At 43.9% G+C, this 14,235-nt stretch overlaps 1 protein-coding gene across 1 annotated transcript; it reads left to right on the top strand.

Moving 5' to 3' along the window:
• Positions 1-131: 131 nt before the first annotated feature.
• LOC132961641 (palmitoyltransferase ZDHHC14-like) lies at positions 132-14,009 on the top strand (the record flags this gene model as incomplete). Its single annotated transcript, XM_061033376.1, has 5 exons — positions 132-1,022; positions 4,853-5,013; positions 9,552-9,695; positions 9,820-9,957; positions 13,920-14,009. Coding segments are annotated over exons 1-5 (832 nt in total), but the record flags the coding sequence as incomplete, so codon positions are not given.
• Between the last annotated feature and the right edge of the window lie 226 nt (positions 14,010-14,235).

Raw genomic sequence — 14,235 nt, 5'->3', positions numbered from 1 at the left:
TAAAACTAACTAACGTAGATTTTTATTTTAGATTGTCCACCACTGAAGTGGTCAGATAGGCCTAACATTAAAATATGTAGATGTGGAAAGTAAATAAAAACTAAATTATGAAACAGTCTCGATATCTGCTGATAATCATCTCCATCAATCAAGTGATTGTGTATTTTGTCCTTAAAATATTATGAACTCAGTTTATCAGTTCCATTCTTCCCGGTTTCTTTTTCTTTCTTCAGAGTGATTCCTCTTCTCAGTAGATGATCTGTGCAGTGAGGGGTCTCGGAGCTCCAGCAGCTCTGCGGAGGATCGGGATGCTCTTCACGTCCTCCTCCTCTTCTTCTTCTTCTTCTTCCTCCTCCTCCTCCTCCTCACCGACACAGACCCTCTGAACCTCCAGAGATCCGGACCAGGAACACACCAGGTCCGTTATCCCGGGATAGAGACGTTATCCCGGGATAGGATAGAGACGCTGGATTATGTGAGAGAAGGGACGGGGGTGTTGTGGTGGGTTTTGTGCGGCTGACCACGAGTTGGGGTTTGTTTACGAAGAATTCCTCATAAAAGCGGGAGAATCTGGATTAAAATATGTCGGAGTTTAGTTTCTTTTGGCTGCAGACAGAAAAACCTGACTGGAGGATTCATTTATTGAACATTTGGAGAGCCTGAACGCACCAGCTGTTATCCTTTCATTCCTTTCCTCACCTGTGCGCTCACCTGTGCGGACACATGTCTCAGATCCCTCATGCCGCTCTGGACCAGCAGCACCAGCAGCACCAGCACCAGTCGGGCCAGTACAACCAGATCTGCACGCGCAGCAGCAGCGGGTCGTGCCCAGCCCCCGCCGAGGGCACGGAGCCCACCTGCGCCGGCCACAGGAGCCGGACCCCCCGCAGGAAGTGGCAGGTGTTCCCGGGAAGAAACCGGTTCTACTGCAACGGGAGGATCATGATGGCGAGGCAGACCGGGGTCTTCTATCTGACGCTGGTCCTCATCCTGCTCACCTGCGGGCTCTTCTTCACCTTCGAGTGAGTGGACACACACACACACACACACACACACACACACACACACACACACACACACACACACACACACACACACACACACACACACACTTATTTTCTACCCTTATGGGGACCGATAATGAGACCCGTAAGGTTAAAGGTCACACACAAGTAGACACACACACAAACTGTTTGTTCTATCCTTTTGGGGACTCACCATTTACCCCCCCAAGGGTGAAGGTCCCCTCCCCACAGGTAAGCAGACACAACACACACAAACTGTTTTTCTACCCTTGTAGGGACCATATGGTGGAAACCACATTTAGGTCCCTGCAAGGTTAAAGGTCCCCACACCACATGTAAGTAAAAACACACGCACAGTTTTTTCTATCCTTTCGGGGACCTTGTTGTTAGGGATGAGATTTTAAAGTCAAAGAAGTATCGACAGTCACAAGGAACTAGGAGGAAGTTACTAACAAGTTTACACTCTAATTTTAGGTATTGCACCAGCGGAGATAATTCCAAAGTGGGCATGAATTAGAATTTAAATCTGACCCCTATAGCTCCTAGTAGGTGTAAAGTCCTCCGTAAAATGCGGTTGTCATGGTGATTTTTTTGAAAGGTGAGATTACTTGTTCGATGACTTTGATTTCTTATCTCGCTCTTGTTACCGTTAAATAACCTTAAGTTACCGTTAAATAACCTTAAGTTACCATTAAATAACCTTAAGTTACCGTTAAATAACGTTATGTTAGAGTTGAGGATTTAACCCCTCAGGCTCGAGGTTGTTATCTGACGCTGTAGATTGAAGGTGAAGCTGTAATCACCTCATCATGATGCTTAGTCATTTTTTAAATACATTTTTGCCGCTGTTTGTGTCTTAACGGCGGTTGTGTTTTTATTTGCAGCTGTTATTATTATTATTATTTAAAATTGTTTTCACCGATTAGCCACATTAATTAAAAACATTAAAGAGGACATATTCTCCCCCTCCTCCACCTTTTCAAAGAGTCCTCTCCTCCACCTTTTCAAACAGTCCCCTCCTCCACCTTTTCAAAGAGTCCTCTCCTCCACCTTTTCAAAGAGTCCTCTCCTCCACCTTTTCAAACAGTCCCCTCCTCCACCTTTTCAAAGAGTCCTCTCCTCCACCTTTTCAAACAGTCCCCTCCTCCACCTTTTCAAAGAGTCCTCTCCTCCACCTTTTCAAACAGTCCTCTCCTCCACCTTTTCAAAGAGTCCTCTCCTCCACCTTTTCAAACAGCCCCCTCCTCCACCTTTTCAAACAGTCCTCTCCTCCACCTTTTCAAAGAGTCCCCTCCTCCACCTTTTCAAAGAGTCCCCCTCCTCCACCTTTTCAAACAGTCCTCTCCTCCACCTTTTCAAACAGTCCCCTCCTCCACCTTTTCAAAGAGTCCTCTCCTCCACCTTTTCAAAGAGTCCTCTCCTCCACCTTTTCAAACAGTCCCCTCCTCCACCTTTTCAAAGAGTCCTCTCCTCCACCTTTTCAAACAGTCCCCTCCTCCACCTTTTCAAACAGTCCCCTCCTCCACCTTTTCAAACAGTCCCCTCCTCCACCTTTTCAAACAGTCCCCCTCCTCCACCTTTTCAAACAGTCCCCTCCTCCACCTTTTCAAACAGTCCCCCTGTGGTCTAAATAAAACATGAATCAAGCACCAGAGGAGGTTTGGGACCCTGTATAAACCAGCTCTCTCAGAACGCTCCGTTTTGGTGTGTGTGTCTCTTTAAATGTAATGACCCCCCCCCTGAGTTTTCCCCGTAGACATCACTCCTCTGTAGAGAGAATAAAAATGGTGGACCTGCTCAAAAGTTTTGTTCTAGTCTGGGGGTGGAGTCTATGGGTGGAGATACCAGGGGAGGGGAGGGGATTTCTTTTTAACAGAATCCCACTGTGACATCACAAGGAGAGCACATTTGAAACAGAGCATTTTTCTCTGTGTTGTAAGACTTATGCAGACCACAAACAAAGGACTGGATGGTTTATTTCACATGTTGTGGGTCAGTAGACTCTCAGGTTACACAGATATATGTTCAGAAACACTGAAGAAGAGGATTTTAAATAATATGTCCCCTTTAATATCTGCGACAGTAATTTGCTTAGTTCAAACCTTACGTCTCCATGGTAACCAAACTAACAATATAAACAATATATATAAATGTCAATGGAGGATTTGAACGAGGAAATGTATTTATGAAACCAGAGCTGCTGAGAAAGTGGGCGACCAGGTTCGAGCCCGGTCCTCAGCTCCTCTCCTCAAAATGTAAGAAAATAATTGACCCAATCAGCATCCTTAAATTAAACAGTTATATTTTCCCGCCCCTTAATCCCCTCCTGGTCTGAAATACTGAGAAATAAAAATGGGACACTTCTGGAAAATAATCATTTTAAAAACCATGGTAACAGATGATTCAAAAAGGATTTATTCTGTTTATTGTTTTCCTCTTCAGGTCATGAAACCTCCTTTAATGTAAAAACGTTTTAGTGAAATGATCTGCGAGTCCCGCGGCTCTGTCGGGAATGTGATTTCAGTTTTATTTCCACTGAACCTCGGGCTGTTTTCTGCTGATTTTCCTCGCTGTGTCTCAGTTCTCTGATTCGTCTCGGTGGATTTATTCACAACAAAAACTCAGACGGAGGACGAGTGATCAGGTAAAGGTTTTCATTTTTCAGCTCGGAAATATCTTCAGAGCTAATTTTACTCCTCGAGCGTCTCATCCCTGAGATCATTTTTAGTTTCCTCTGATTTAAGCTCACGTGTCATCTTTATAAATAAACACACAGATGTTTTCTTACATGCAGTAAAGCAGAAAAAACATCTCACAGATCAACATTCAGACATAAACACCAAAAATTCTGAATAAATTGTTTTTTTTCCCGATTGAAAACGGTCTCAATCAGATTCTCAAGGACGCCTGGAGGGTTCCTTTATTTCCTTTTTTTTTTTCTGGTCCTCCTACATTTCTCACAGCAACTTCCACAACTCAGCAACCCTGGAGTTTCCCGTTGCTGTGGTAACCGTTTCCTGCAGCTTGTGTCACTACGGTAACAGCAGGAGATTGAAAGATGGGACGGATGGTTAAATCTGATCTCCTTTAAACGTTGTTTTATACACAGACTGTAAACATTAATAAAGCCTGAGTGACGTCACCCGTCTGTCCCTGCAGGGGGCGCTGGAGTCCCATCGATGGCGGTCTCCATGCTGGAAATGCTGTCTCAGTCTAACTTTCAGTCAACCTAACGACAGGCTGAGAGCTGGAGCTGAGGCGGGTTTTAAACCTCCTGACAAACCGTTACACCGCGCCCACCTGTCAATCAGGTCAGCTACACGCCTTATTGTGAATAACTCTTATCCTTCATCAAATCAAAACTGATGAGTCATCAAAACATTCACCCCCCGTACAGTGTGTGTCCATCGAGACATGAGCTAATCACACCTATTTGGTTTTTTGAACCAGGCTGTAAACATGTTCATCTCTGCTGTAAAAACAGGCTTTTTAGAATGGGTGTGTATGTGACTTCCTGTGCTTCTGCAGCCAGCCTCTAGTGGACACTCCAGGAACTGCAGGATTTTACACTTCAGCATCGGCTTCATGTTTCAACACCGGAGGTTACTGCTAGTTTGTTTTATTTGATCTTTGTTTTTATCTTTTGTAAAGTTTATGTCAGGATGAAACGTGTTCCACAAATGATTTTGACTTGAATTGAATAAAATAAAACACTAAAATCAAAACTCTGAAATCCTCTCTGTCGAGTTTCTTCTTGTCCTGAAACAAACCAGCGAGCTCCTGTGATTGGCTGAGACATTTCAGTTTCTTCTCCTTTGTGTCCTCAGCTGTCCCTTCCTGGCGTCCAACCTGACCCCGGCCATCCCCGCAGTGGGCGGCGTCCTTTTCATCTTCGTGATGGGGATGCTCTTCAGGGCGAGTTTCACCGACCCTGGCGTCCTTCCCCGAGCGACGCCGGATGAGGCCGCCGACTTGGAGAGACAAATCGGTAAAAACCATCTTACAGATTGATCATTTACAAAACAGAATCCGGGCCACAGGCTGGACTTGAACCCGGGTGTCCCCCACTCGGCGTCCGGCACCCCATTAATCCATATCCTTAAGATGCTTTGAATCTCTGAAGGATTTTAAAATTATTTTCAGATGTGAGAAAAAAAAATCATCTGCAGAATAATTTGATCACTAACGAAGCTGAGTCATGAGAGGAAGACGCTCGCCACCTCCTCCAGTCCATACGTGTGTGTGTGTGTGTGTGTGTGTGTCTGTGTGTGTGTGTGTGTGTGTGTGTGTCTGTGTGTGTGTGTGTGTGTGTGTGTGTGTGTGTGTGTGTGTGTGTCTGTGTGTGTGTGTGTGTCTGTGTGTGTGTGTGTGTGTGTGTGTGTCTGTGTGTGTGTGTGTGTGTCTGTGTGTGTGTGTGTGTGTGTGTGTGTGTGTCTGTGTGTGTGTGTGTGTGTGTGTGTGTGTGTGTTTGTGTCTGTGTGTGTGTGTGTCTGTGTGTGTGTGTGTGTGTGTGTGTGTGTCTGTGTGTGTGTGTGTGTGTGTGTGTGTGTGTCTGTGTGTCTGTGTGTGTGTGTGTCTGTGTGTGTCTGTGTGTGTGTGTGTGTGTGTCTGTGTGTGTGTGTGTGTGTGTGTGTGTGTGTGTGTGTGTGTCTGTGTGTGTGTGTGTCTGTGTGTGTGTGTGTGTGTGTCTGTGTGTGTGTGTGTCTGTGTGTGTGTGTGTGTGTGTCTGTGTGTGTGTGTGTGTGTGTGTGTGTGTGTGTGTGTGTCTGTGTGTGTGTGTGTGTGTGTGTGTGTGTGTGTGTGTGTCTGTGTGTGTGTGTGTGTGTGTGTGTGTGTGTGTGTGTCTGTGTGTGTGTGTGTGTGTGTGTGTGTGTGTGTTTGTGTCTGTGTGTGTGTGTGTCTGTGTGTGTGTGTGTGTGTGTGTGTGTGTTTGTGTCTGTGTGTGTGTGTGTCTGTGTGTGTGTGTGTGTGTGTGTGTGTGTGTCTGTGTGTGTGTGTGTGTGTCTGTGTGTGTCTGTGTGTGTGTGTGTGTGTGTCTGTGTGTGTGTGTGTGTGTGTGTGTGTGTGTGTTTGTGTCTGTGTGTGTGTGTGTCTGTGTGTGTGTGTGTGTGTGTGTGTGTGTGTGTCTGTGTGTGTGTGTGTGTGTGTGTGTGTGTGTCTGTGTGTCTGTGTGTGTGTGTGTCTGTGTGTGTCTGTGTGTGTGTGTGTGTGTGTCTGTGTGTGTGTGTGTGTGTGTGTGTGTGTGTGTGTGTGTGTCTGTGTGTGTGTGTGTCTGTGTGTGTGTGTGTGTGTGTGTCTGTGTGTGTGTGTGTGTGTGTGTCTGTGTGTGTGTGTGTGTGTGTGTGTGTGTGTGTGTGTGTGTGTGTGTGTCTCTGTGTGTGTTCAATCACATGTCATCTCTTCAGTTCCAGTCCTCCGCTCCATCAAAAACGCGTCTCAGCGAATCAGCCGTTTCCACAGAAACGGAGCGTCACCGTCAAAGCGCTCCGGTTCTATATTTGGAAACTGCTTATTATTTTTTGTTTGTTTAAATATTTATTTATTTGTCACGGTGGATACATTATCAGAGGAGTGACGGAGCTGTCAATCAAAGCAGAGCCGCGGCTCGGGGAACGACCAAATAAGGAAGAAGAAGAAGAAGAAGAAGGAGCAGGATGTTGAACACACACACACACACACACACACACAGCTCGGAGTGTGTGTGTGTGTGTGTGTGTGTGTGTGTGTGTGTGTGTGTGTGTGTGTGTGTGTGTGTGTGTGTGTGTGTGTGTGTGTGTGTGTGTGTGTGTGTGTGTGTGTGTGTGTGTGATTTGGAGGACAGAAATAGAGGGTAGTTATTTTGTTTTGTTTTCTGATGGTGGTCAGGAATGTATTCTGTGACGCACCGCCTGAAACAACATCCCACTTCCTGTCCAACAAACCAAACTAAAGACACTCAGACATTTAACTAATGAAATATAAAAGTCTTTGTTATAAACTTTAAAGAGTTTAATATGCACGACATCTTTCTACTTAAAGTAAGAATGTGTCGACTTTTTGATCCAGTAGATGTCGCCCTTTGAGCTCCAGCATGAAACCAAAACAAACTGCTGTTAGGCCACGCCTCCTTGATACTTATTTCTTAGATTTCTTAGATACTTATTAATTAGAACACACCATAATTATCCTCTACTCGAGCTGCGATCACCTGTGTCCTGTATTGTTGTGTTAGCATGCTAATGTTAGCGCTCTTTAGTTAGCTCGTAGCTTCACATTGTTGTGTTAGCATGCTAATGTTATCGCTCTTTAGTTAGCTCGTAGCTTCACATTGTTATGTTAGCATGCTAATGTTATCGCTCTTTAGTTAGCTCGTAGCTTCACATTGTTGTGTTAGCATGCTAATGTTAGCGCTCTTTAGTTAGCTCGTAGCTTCACATTTCATGTAAACTGACACAGAATGAGCGTGATCTAAAAACTCTTACTAACATCCAAATAATCAGTGAGTATGTTCTTCTTCTCTCTAGTTCTTGACTAAAACAGCTTTTATACACAAGGGGAGGAGCCGGCCGTCCCGTCCATGTAAACACGACTCTGACAACAACACAGCCAGCGGGACTCGAGCTTCTCCCTCATTGTAGACAGTCATGACTCAGAGACACATTTACACAGGACAGACTTTATGATTTATTTATGAGGAACATGTCGTCCTTTAAAAAACACCCTCACACTACAAGTGCTATTTATCTTTATTCAGTAACTCAAACAGATTCTTTTCAGACGTTTTTTTACGTCATAAATATTGTTTAATATTTTGTAATCATGTCGTTTGAACTCTCACATGTTGACACTGATATAAAGACTCATGAACACACCAACAGTTCCTTCTGTTTGTGATGCAGCTCCACACCGACCTGAGCGTTTCTTTTCCCCAGGAGGCTTTGCAGCTGTAAATCCAGTCGAGTGCAGTTTATCTCTCTGAGCAGACGTGGACTCTTCAAGGCTGTTGAGGATTTTACGATGCTGATTGTTGAACCTCAGGGGGAAAGACTTCAACTCGGCTGCTTCCTCCTGGTTCTTCACGTTGACTGAGTTAAAAAACTAATTAAGTTTGTCCTAAAGGGGGCGCCAGAGGGAAGTTGACGTATTCTCTGTACTCTTTAAGGACATTTCAGACTATGCTAATGCTAGCAGGTTAGCATCAAATGCTTTTGCTACTGTTAGCATCACTATAGGTTTGCATTTTACATGTTTACCAAGCTACCTTACTATTTCACTTTTTTCACTGCTTACTTGTAGCGTTAGCATGTTTACATTAAGGTTTGTAGCTACTAGTCATTAGCATGTTTATTGTAAGTGTGCTAGCATGTTAGGGGGAATTCACTGATAATGGATTGTAGCCGCTAAATAGCATCACAATTGCTCATCGTGTTCTCCCTCGATCTGCTGCGTCTCAAGGTCTGATGATATTCAGACACAAACACAGACGTTCCAAAAACCAGGTGGGGTGCGAGTCTCTGCCTCAAGCGAAGGAGTTCAAGTGTCTCGGGGTCTTTTTCACGAGTGAGTTTAAATAGATCTCTCGATTGACAGGCGGATTGGTGAAGCGTCAGCAGTTGTGGACCCTGCGCTGGAGTGTCATGGGGAAGACGGAGCTGAGCCTGAAGGCCCTCGATTCACTGGTCGATATACGTTCCAACCCTCACCTGGTGGTCATGAACTTTGGGTAGTGACCGAAAGAATGAGATCGCGGATACAAGCGGCTGAAATGAGTTTCCTCCTGATGGTGTCTGGACTCAGCCTTAGAGAGAGGGGGAGGAGCTTAGACATTCAGGGGGAGGAGCTCAGAGTAGAGTCCCTACTCCTTCACATCTAAAGTAGCCAGCTGAGGTGGTTCAGGGATCTGATCTGGATCCTCCTGGACGCCTCCCTTTGGAGGTTTTCCAGGCACGTCCAACAGGGAGGAGACCCAGAGGTAGACCCAGAACACGCTGGAGTTATTATATATCCAGCCTGACCTGGGAACGCCTCGGGATCCCCCAGGAGGAGGAGCTGGAAAACATTGCAGGGGAGAGGTCGGTCTGGGTCAACTTGCTTAACCTGCTGCCACCGAACCTGGACCCCGATAAGTGGAAGATGATGAATGGATGGAAAACAAACGTCTCCTCCTTACTTTAACTCTCTGATCCAGGTCTACACCCCCCCCCCCCACTACGCTCTGCCAATGAAAGGCGTCTGATCCAACCTTCACAACAGGGTCCTAAGTCTCTGACTAGACTCTTCTCCTCTGTCGCCCCCCGGTGGTGGAATGAACTTCCTCTGGTCACTTCCTGTCAGCACCTGTGTGTCCAATCAGACTCAAAGCTGATCGTTTGCTCTTACTCACATTGTTCCCTTTAGATCCTCTCTTGTGTTGTTCTTACTCTCTGATGTACGTCGCTTTGGAGAAAAGAGTCTGCTAAGTGAATTGTAGAATTGTAGCATAACAACATTTCAGTGGACGTCTGTGTTTACCTTCTCACCTAAATTGTTTTGTTTTGTGTTTTCCAGACGCGACGGGCTGCTCCAGACCGCCCCCTCGCACCCGAGAGGTTCTGATCAACGGGCAGACGGTCAAACTGAAATACTGCTTCACCTGCAAGATCTTCAGACCGCCGCGAGCGTCGCACTGCAGCCTGTGTGACAACTGTGTGGGTCAGTGTGAGAGATATCAGAGGAAATAAAAGAAACAAACTCTCATTTTAAATAAACTTCAGACGTACATTTTGCTTTTAAACACAATCAAAAGACCATAAAGCAGCTTTTGTTCCTCCCTCAGAGCGTTTCGACCATCACTGTCCCTGGGTGGGGAACTGCGTCGGCCGGAGGAACTACCGCTTCTTCTACCTGTTCATCCTCTCGCTCTCCTTCCTCACCATCTTCATCTTCGCCTTCGTCATCACACACGTCATCCTCAGTGAGTAACACCGCTCGACACACCGCCTCCCACACGACTCGCTCTGTTTCAACAGTGAATCACTTATTGATCTCTTTAGGAAACTGAGAGAGTCACATTTCAACATTTACTACAGCACTGCACATGATGAGCTGAAGGATGTTCTGATGTGACACTAAATCAAATGATGCTGTTACCGTGGCAACGCAGGTAGAAGTCCTCTGCGGCCGCTATTTGCTCATTTCCTGTTTTTAGTTACTGAACATTGTAGGCAAACTCCGGCACGCTTTCTATATTTGAGCAAGTACCTTGGCAACACTTCCATACCCAAACTTTACACATGTTTTTGTACAATTTAGACAATGTGCAAGTTTTGATGGATTTAGAATCAGAATCAGAATCAGAATCTGGGTTTATTGCCAAGTACATTTACACATAGAAGGAATTTGACTGGGTGTATTGGTGCTAAACAATTAACAAGGAAATAAAGCAGAACTAGAAACAACTTAAATAATACAGAATAAGAAGATATTACAATATATAAAATAGAATTTAAAAATGTAAAATAGAAAATAGAAAATAAAATAGAAAATATTAAAATAGAAAATAGAAAAAATAAAATATTAAATATTAAAATAGAAAATAGAAAATAGAAAAAATAAAATATTAAAATAGAAAATAGAAAAAATAAAATATTAAATATTAAAATAGAAAAAGTAAAATATAAAATATAAAAATATAAAAGATAAAAAACACAAAATGTACAAAAGGTGCAATGTAGGAGCTGTGCAGTGGACTATGAGAAAGTATTTATTCCTCTCCTACACACCTGTCCAATGATCCAGAGCCACCACAAAAGGGAAGAGGAGGGCAGAGGGGGGAGGGGCAAAACAAATATATGGAAATAACCATAGAAGAAAACAAAGGAAGAAGGCGCTGCAAACAAAATGAAGTTCTCTCATAGGAAACAGACAGATACATGACGCTGTTCCAAAGAGTCTGAGAACAAAAGATCATCTTTTAATAATAAAGTTTATTTATTCATAGCACTCTTTTCAAAAACAGAGTCACATTTAGTTCACATGGTTGAACCAACAACAAACAACTTAAGAGAGAGAGAGATGAGTAAAACCACAAATACAAACAAAATGTTAATATGTCAACAACACATCAGACACTATTTTAAAAACAGACGATGAGCCTGATGTCATTAGATAAGGTTTTCCTTTGTTCTCATGTTTGAAAAGTGAAAGTCCAGTCGTTCCAAACGAGGGTTTCTTGTATCTCGGGGGTTCAACGACAGCCACAGTGTGCAGGAAAGACTAACTGTAAAGACAAAAATAAGGATGTTTTAGAAGAATGTTCAAGAAACTGTAACAGCTGAAAAAAAGTGAATGTTTCATGTCAAAGTGTCAAAATGTAGGAAACTCGCTTACAAGCAAATAGATTAGCTAAAAGTAAACGTTAACCAAAATTAGCTCAAATTAATTGACAAACTGTTTAAAATCTTAAAGGAGCAGTAAGTAACTCTGACCCCTAGTGTTTAAAATGTGTACTGCAGTCTAAATTCTAAACATCATAGAGAGCTGTCTCCCCCCCCCCCCTCTAGAGTCCATGCTCACACAGGTCACCATGTGGTGGACTCTGAAGCTTCAGTGTTTATCCAGCTCTGCATGGGTCTGTAAACCTTTCTGTGTTCTAACCTCTCTCCATTTTTCAAAAGCATCTCCAATATTGATCCTAGTTTGAGCACGTTTCTGCTCGTGGAGCTTATTAGAAACATGCAGAGGCTTTTTAGGTCGGGTACAATCACTTCTATCTGAACCACTTCTCTTACCCGCTTCCATCGCTGCAACACCTGTTGACCTGATAACTGCTCTCATATCTGACAAACCGAGGGGCGTCCAAAACGGCCGTGTGGGGGCGTGTCTTAAAAGCGCCTACCTTCTCTGGTCCAAACAAATCCAGAGCATTCAGGAGCAGAATCTAAAGTTAGAAGGAGGACATACTGGCTGCTGCATTGTTGTCAGAGAAGCCAGCACTTCAACATGTTTCCTTAATGATCAGATAGTAAGATACCTTTATCATCTCACTCTCTACACATCTCACTGATTGGACCTTTAATGGTGAAAGGAGACGAGCTGAAACACTGAGTGCACATAAAGACTAAAGTAGGAGATGGCTGACAGACTAGAGGCACAGTTACATCAGCAACAAATCCGACCTGAATTTGTCATGATCTGATTCGCCCACTCAGCAGGAAGATATTTTTAATGAGCTGAAAACTGTCATGTAGCATCCGAGACCTCTGAAACTCAAATATTCACACAATGATGTCACTCCTGGTCCGTAATGTTTCATCACGTTTGAGTCAGAGTTTCTTCTTTTCTCTGTTTAATCAGAGATGTGACTCTCACCCTGGTGGGCGAGGTCTCCGCTCTGCAGCAGCGTCTCATCTGCTTAATGGATTTAGACATCGATCCCGCTCGGCCCCGCCCCCCTGCCCTGTGATTGACAGGTTGTCAGAGAGAGAGGCTGAGGCTGCTGCGGTCTCTTCATGTTTCCTGTCGCCGATCGATTGGACAGCTTGCGACTCGGCGTCAGATTAATTGAACTTTTCCTTCTTAATGTTCTCTAACATTTTAAACATTTTGTTTCACTCTTCACAGAAATAATCTGAGTCCTCTGCTGGTTACTGATTTTGTGTTTGTCGTGTTCTTTACGATCGTCGACCGTTCTCTCTGCGTTCAGGCTGCTGATGTTTTTTGGCGCCCTGCAAGTCTGAACCGGCGGGAAACTGGATCCTCCTCAGGCTGCTTGACAATCAGCAGACTGTCTGAGATGAACCCGTGTCTTTCCTCTCAACACTGCGCTGCTTGTTTTCTGTTTTTAGCAGCAGAGCTATAAAAAGATCCGGCAGACTGTGGTGACTTTGAAGAACACAAAATATAAATCTAGAGATCAGTCGCTGCTTTCAGGACGCGTCACCGCCCGTGGAGTTTATTTTGGTTCGGTGGAGTTTTTGCGCCTTCAGATGTACTTTTCCAATTTTACACTTTAGTTAGACAAAGTTAAAGACACTGCTGCTTCTGAGCCCCATGAACAGATCTCACATTAGGCACATATTAATGTTAGCGCTCTTTAGTTAGCTTGTAGCTTCACATTAGTTGTGTCCTGCATTGTTGTGTTAGCATGCTAATGTTAGCGCTCTTTAGTTAGCTCGTGGCTTCACATTGTTGTGTTAGCATGCTAATGTTAGCGCTCTTTAGTTAGCTCGTAGCTTCACATTGTTGTGTTAGCATGCTAATGTTAGCACTCTTTAGTTAGCTCGTAGCTTCACATTGTTGTAGCTCGTAGCTTCACATTGTTGTGTTAGCATGCTAATGTTAGTGCTCTTTAGTTAGCTCGTAGCTTCACATTGTTATGTTAGCATGCTAATGTTAGCGCTCTTTAGTTAGCTCGTAGCTTCACATTGTTGTGTTAGCATGCTAATGTTATCGCTCTTTAGTTAGCTCGTAGCTTCACATTGTTGTTAGCATGCTAATGTTAGCGCTCTTTAGTTAGCTCGTAGCTTCACATTTCATGTAAACTGACACAGAATGAGCGTGATCTAAAAACTCTTACTAACATCCAAATAATCAGTGAGTATGTTCTTCTTCTTCTCTCTAGTTCTTGACTAAAACAGCTTTTATACACAAGGGGAGGAGCCGGCCGTCCCGTCCATGTAAACACGGCTCTGACAACAACACAGCCAGCGGGACTCGAGCTTCTCCCTCATTGTAGACAGTCATGACTCAGAGACACATTTACACAGGACAGACTTTATGATTTATTGATGTGGAACATGTGTACCACACATTTTAAAACCTGCTAAAGAGACGGATAAACGTTTTCTCAGGAGGTGGTGGAGACCAAAAACAGAGCTGAAAGGATTAACATTAATGTTTGTTTTATTCATACTTGGTGATCTTTTCTCTCTGCAGGATCGAACAGAACAGGTTTCCTGAGCGCGCTCAAAGACAGCCCGGCCAGATATCCTTTAAAGGAGGGAATGACCCACAGACCTATGACTCGTGTGACTTCATGTTTAGGGTTTTAAGAACAAAATGTATTTCAATCTATTCTGTTTATGAGTTGATCCTGCAGCATCCTCCGCAACATTCAGATTGAAGGTGAAACGTTATGATGTCACACTGTTTGTCTTAATGTTACCAAAGTGATCCAGACTCGTGGCACTAATTACTCCTCATACCCTCTCTGTTATGCAAGCGATTAGTGATCAGAATTCAAATGATAAAG

This window comes from Labrus mixtus, unplaced genomic scaffold (assembly GCF_963584025.1).
Source record: "Labrus mixtus unplaced genomic scaffold, fLabMix1.1 SCAFFOLD_190, whole genome shotgun sequence".
Taxonomy (NCBI): Eukaryota; Metazoa; Chordata; class Actinopteri; order Labriformes; family Labridae; genus Labrus; species Labrus mixtus.
The sequence above is the reverse complement of the archived record's forward strand: the minus strand, read 5'-3'. Positions and strand labels throughout refer to the sequence as shown.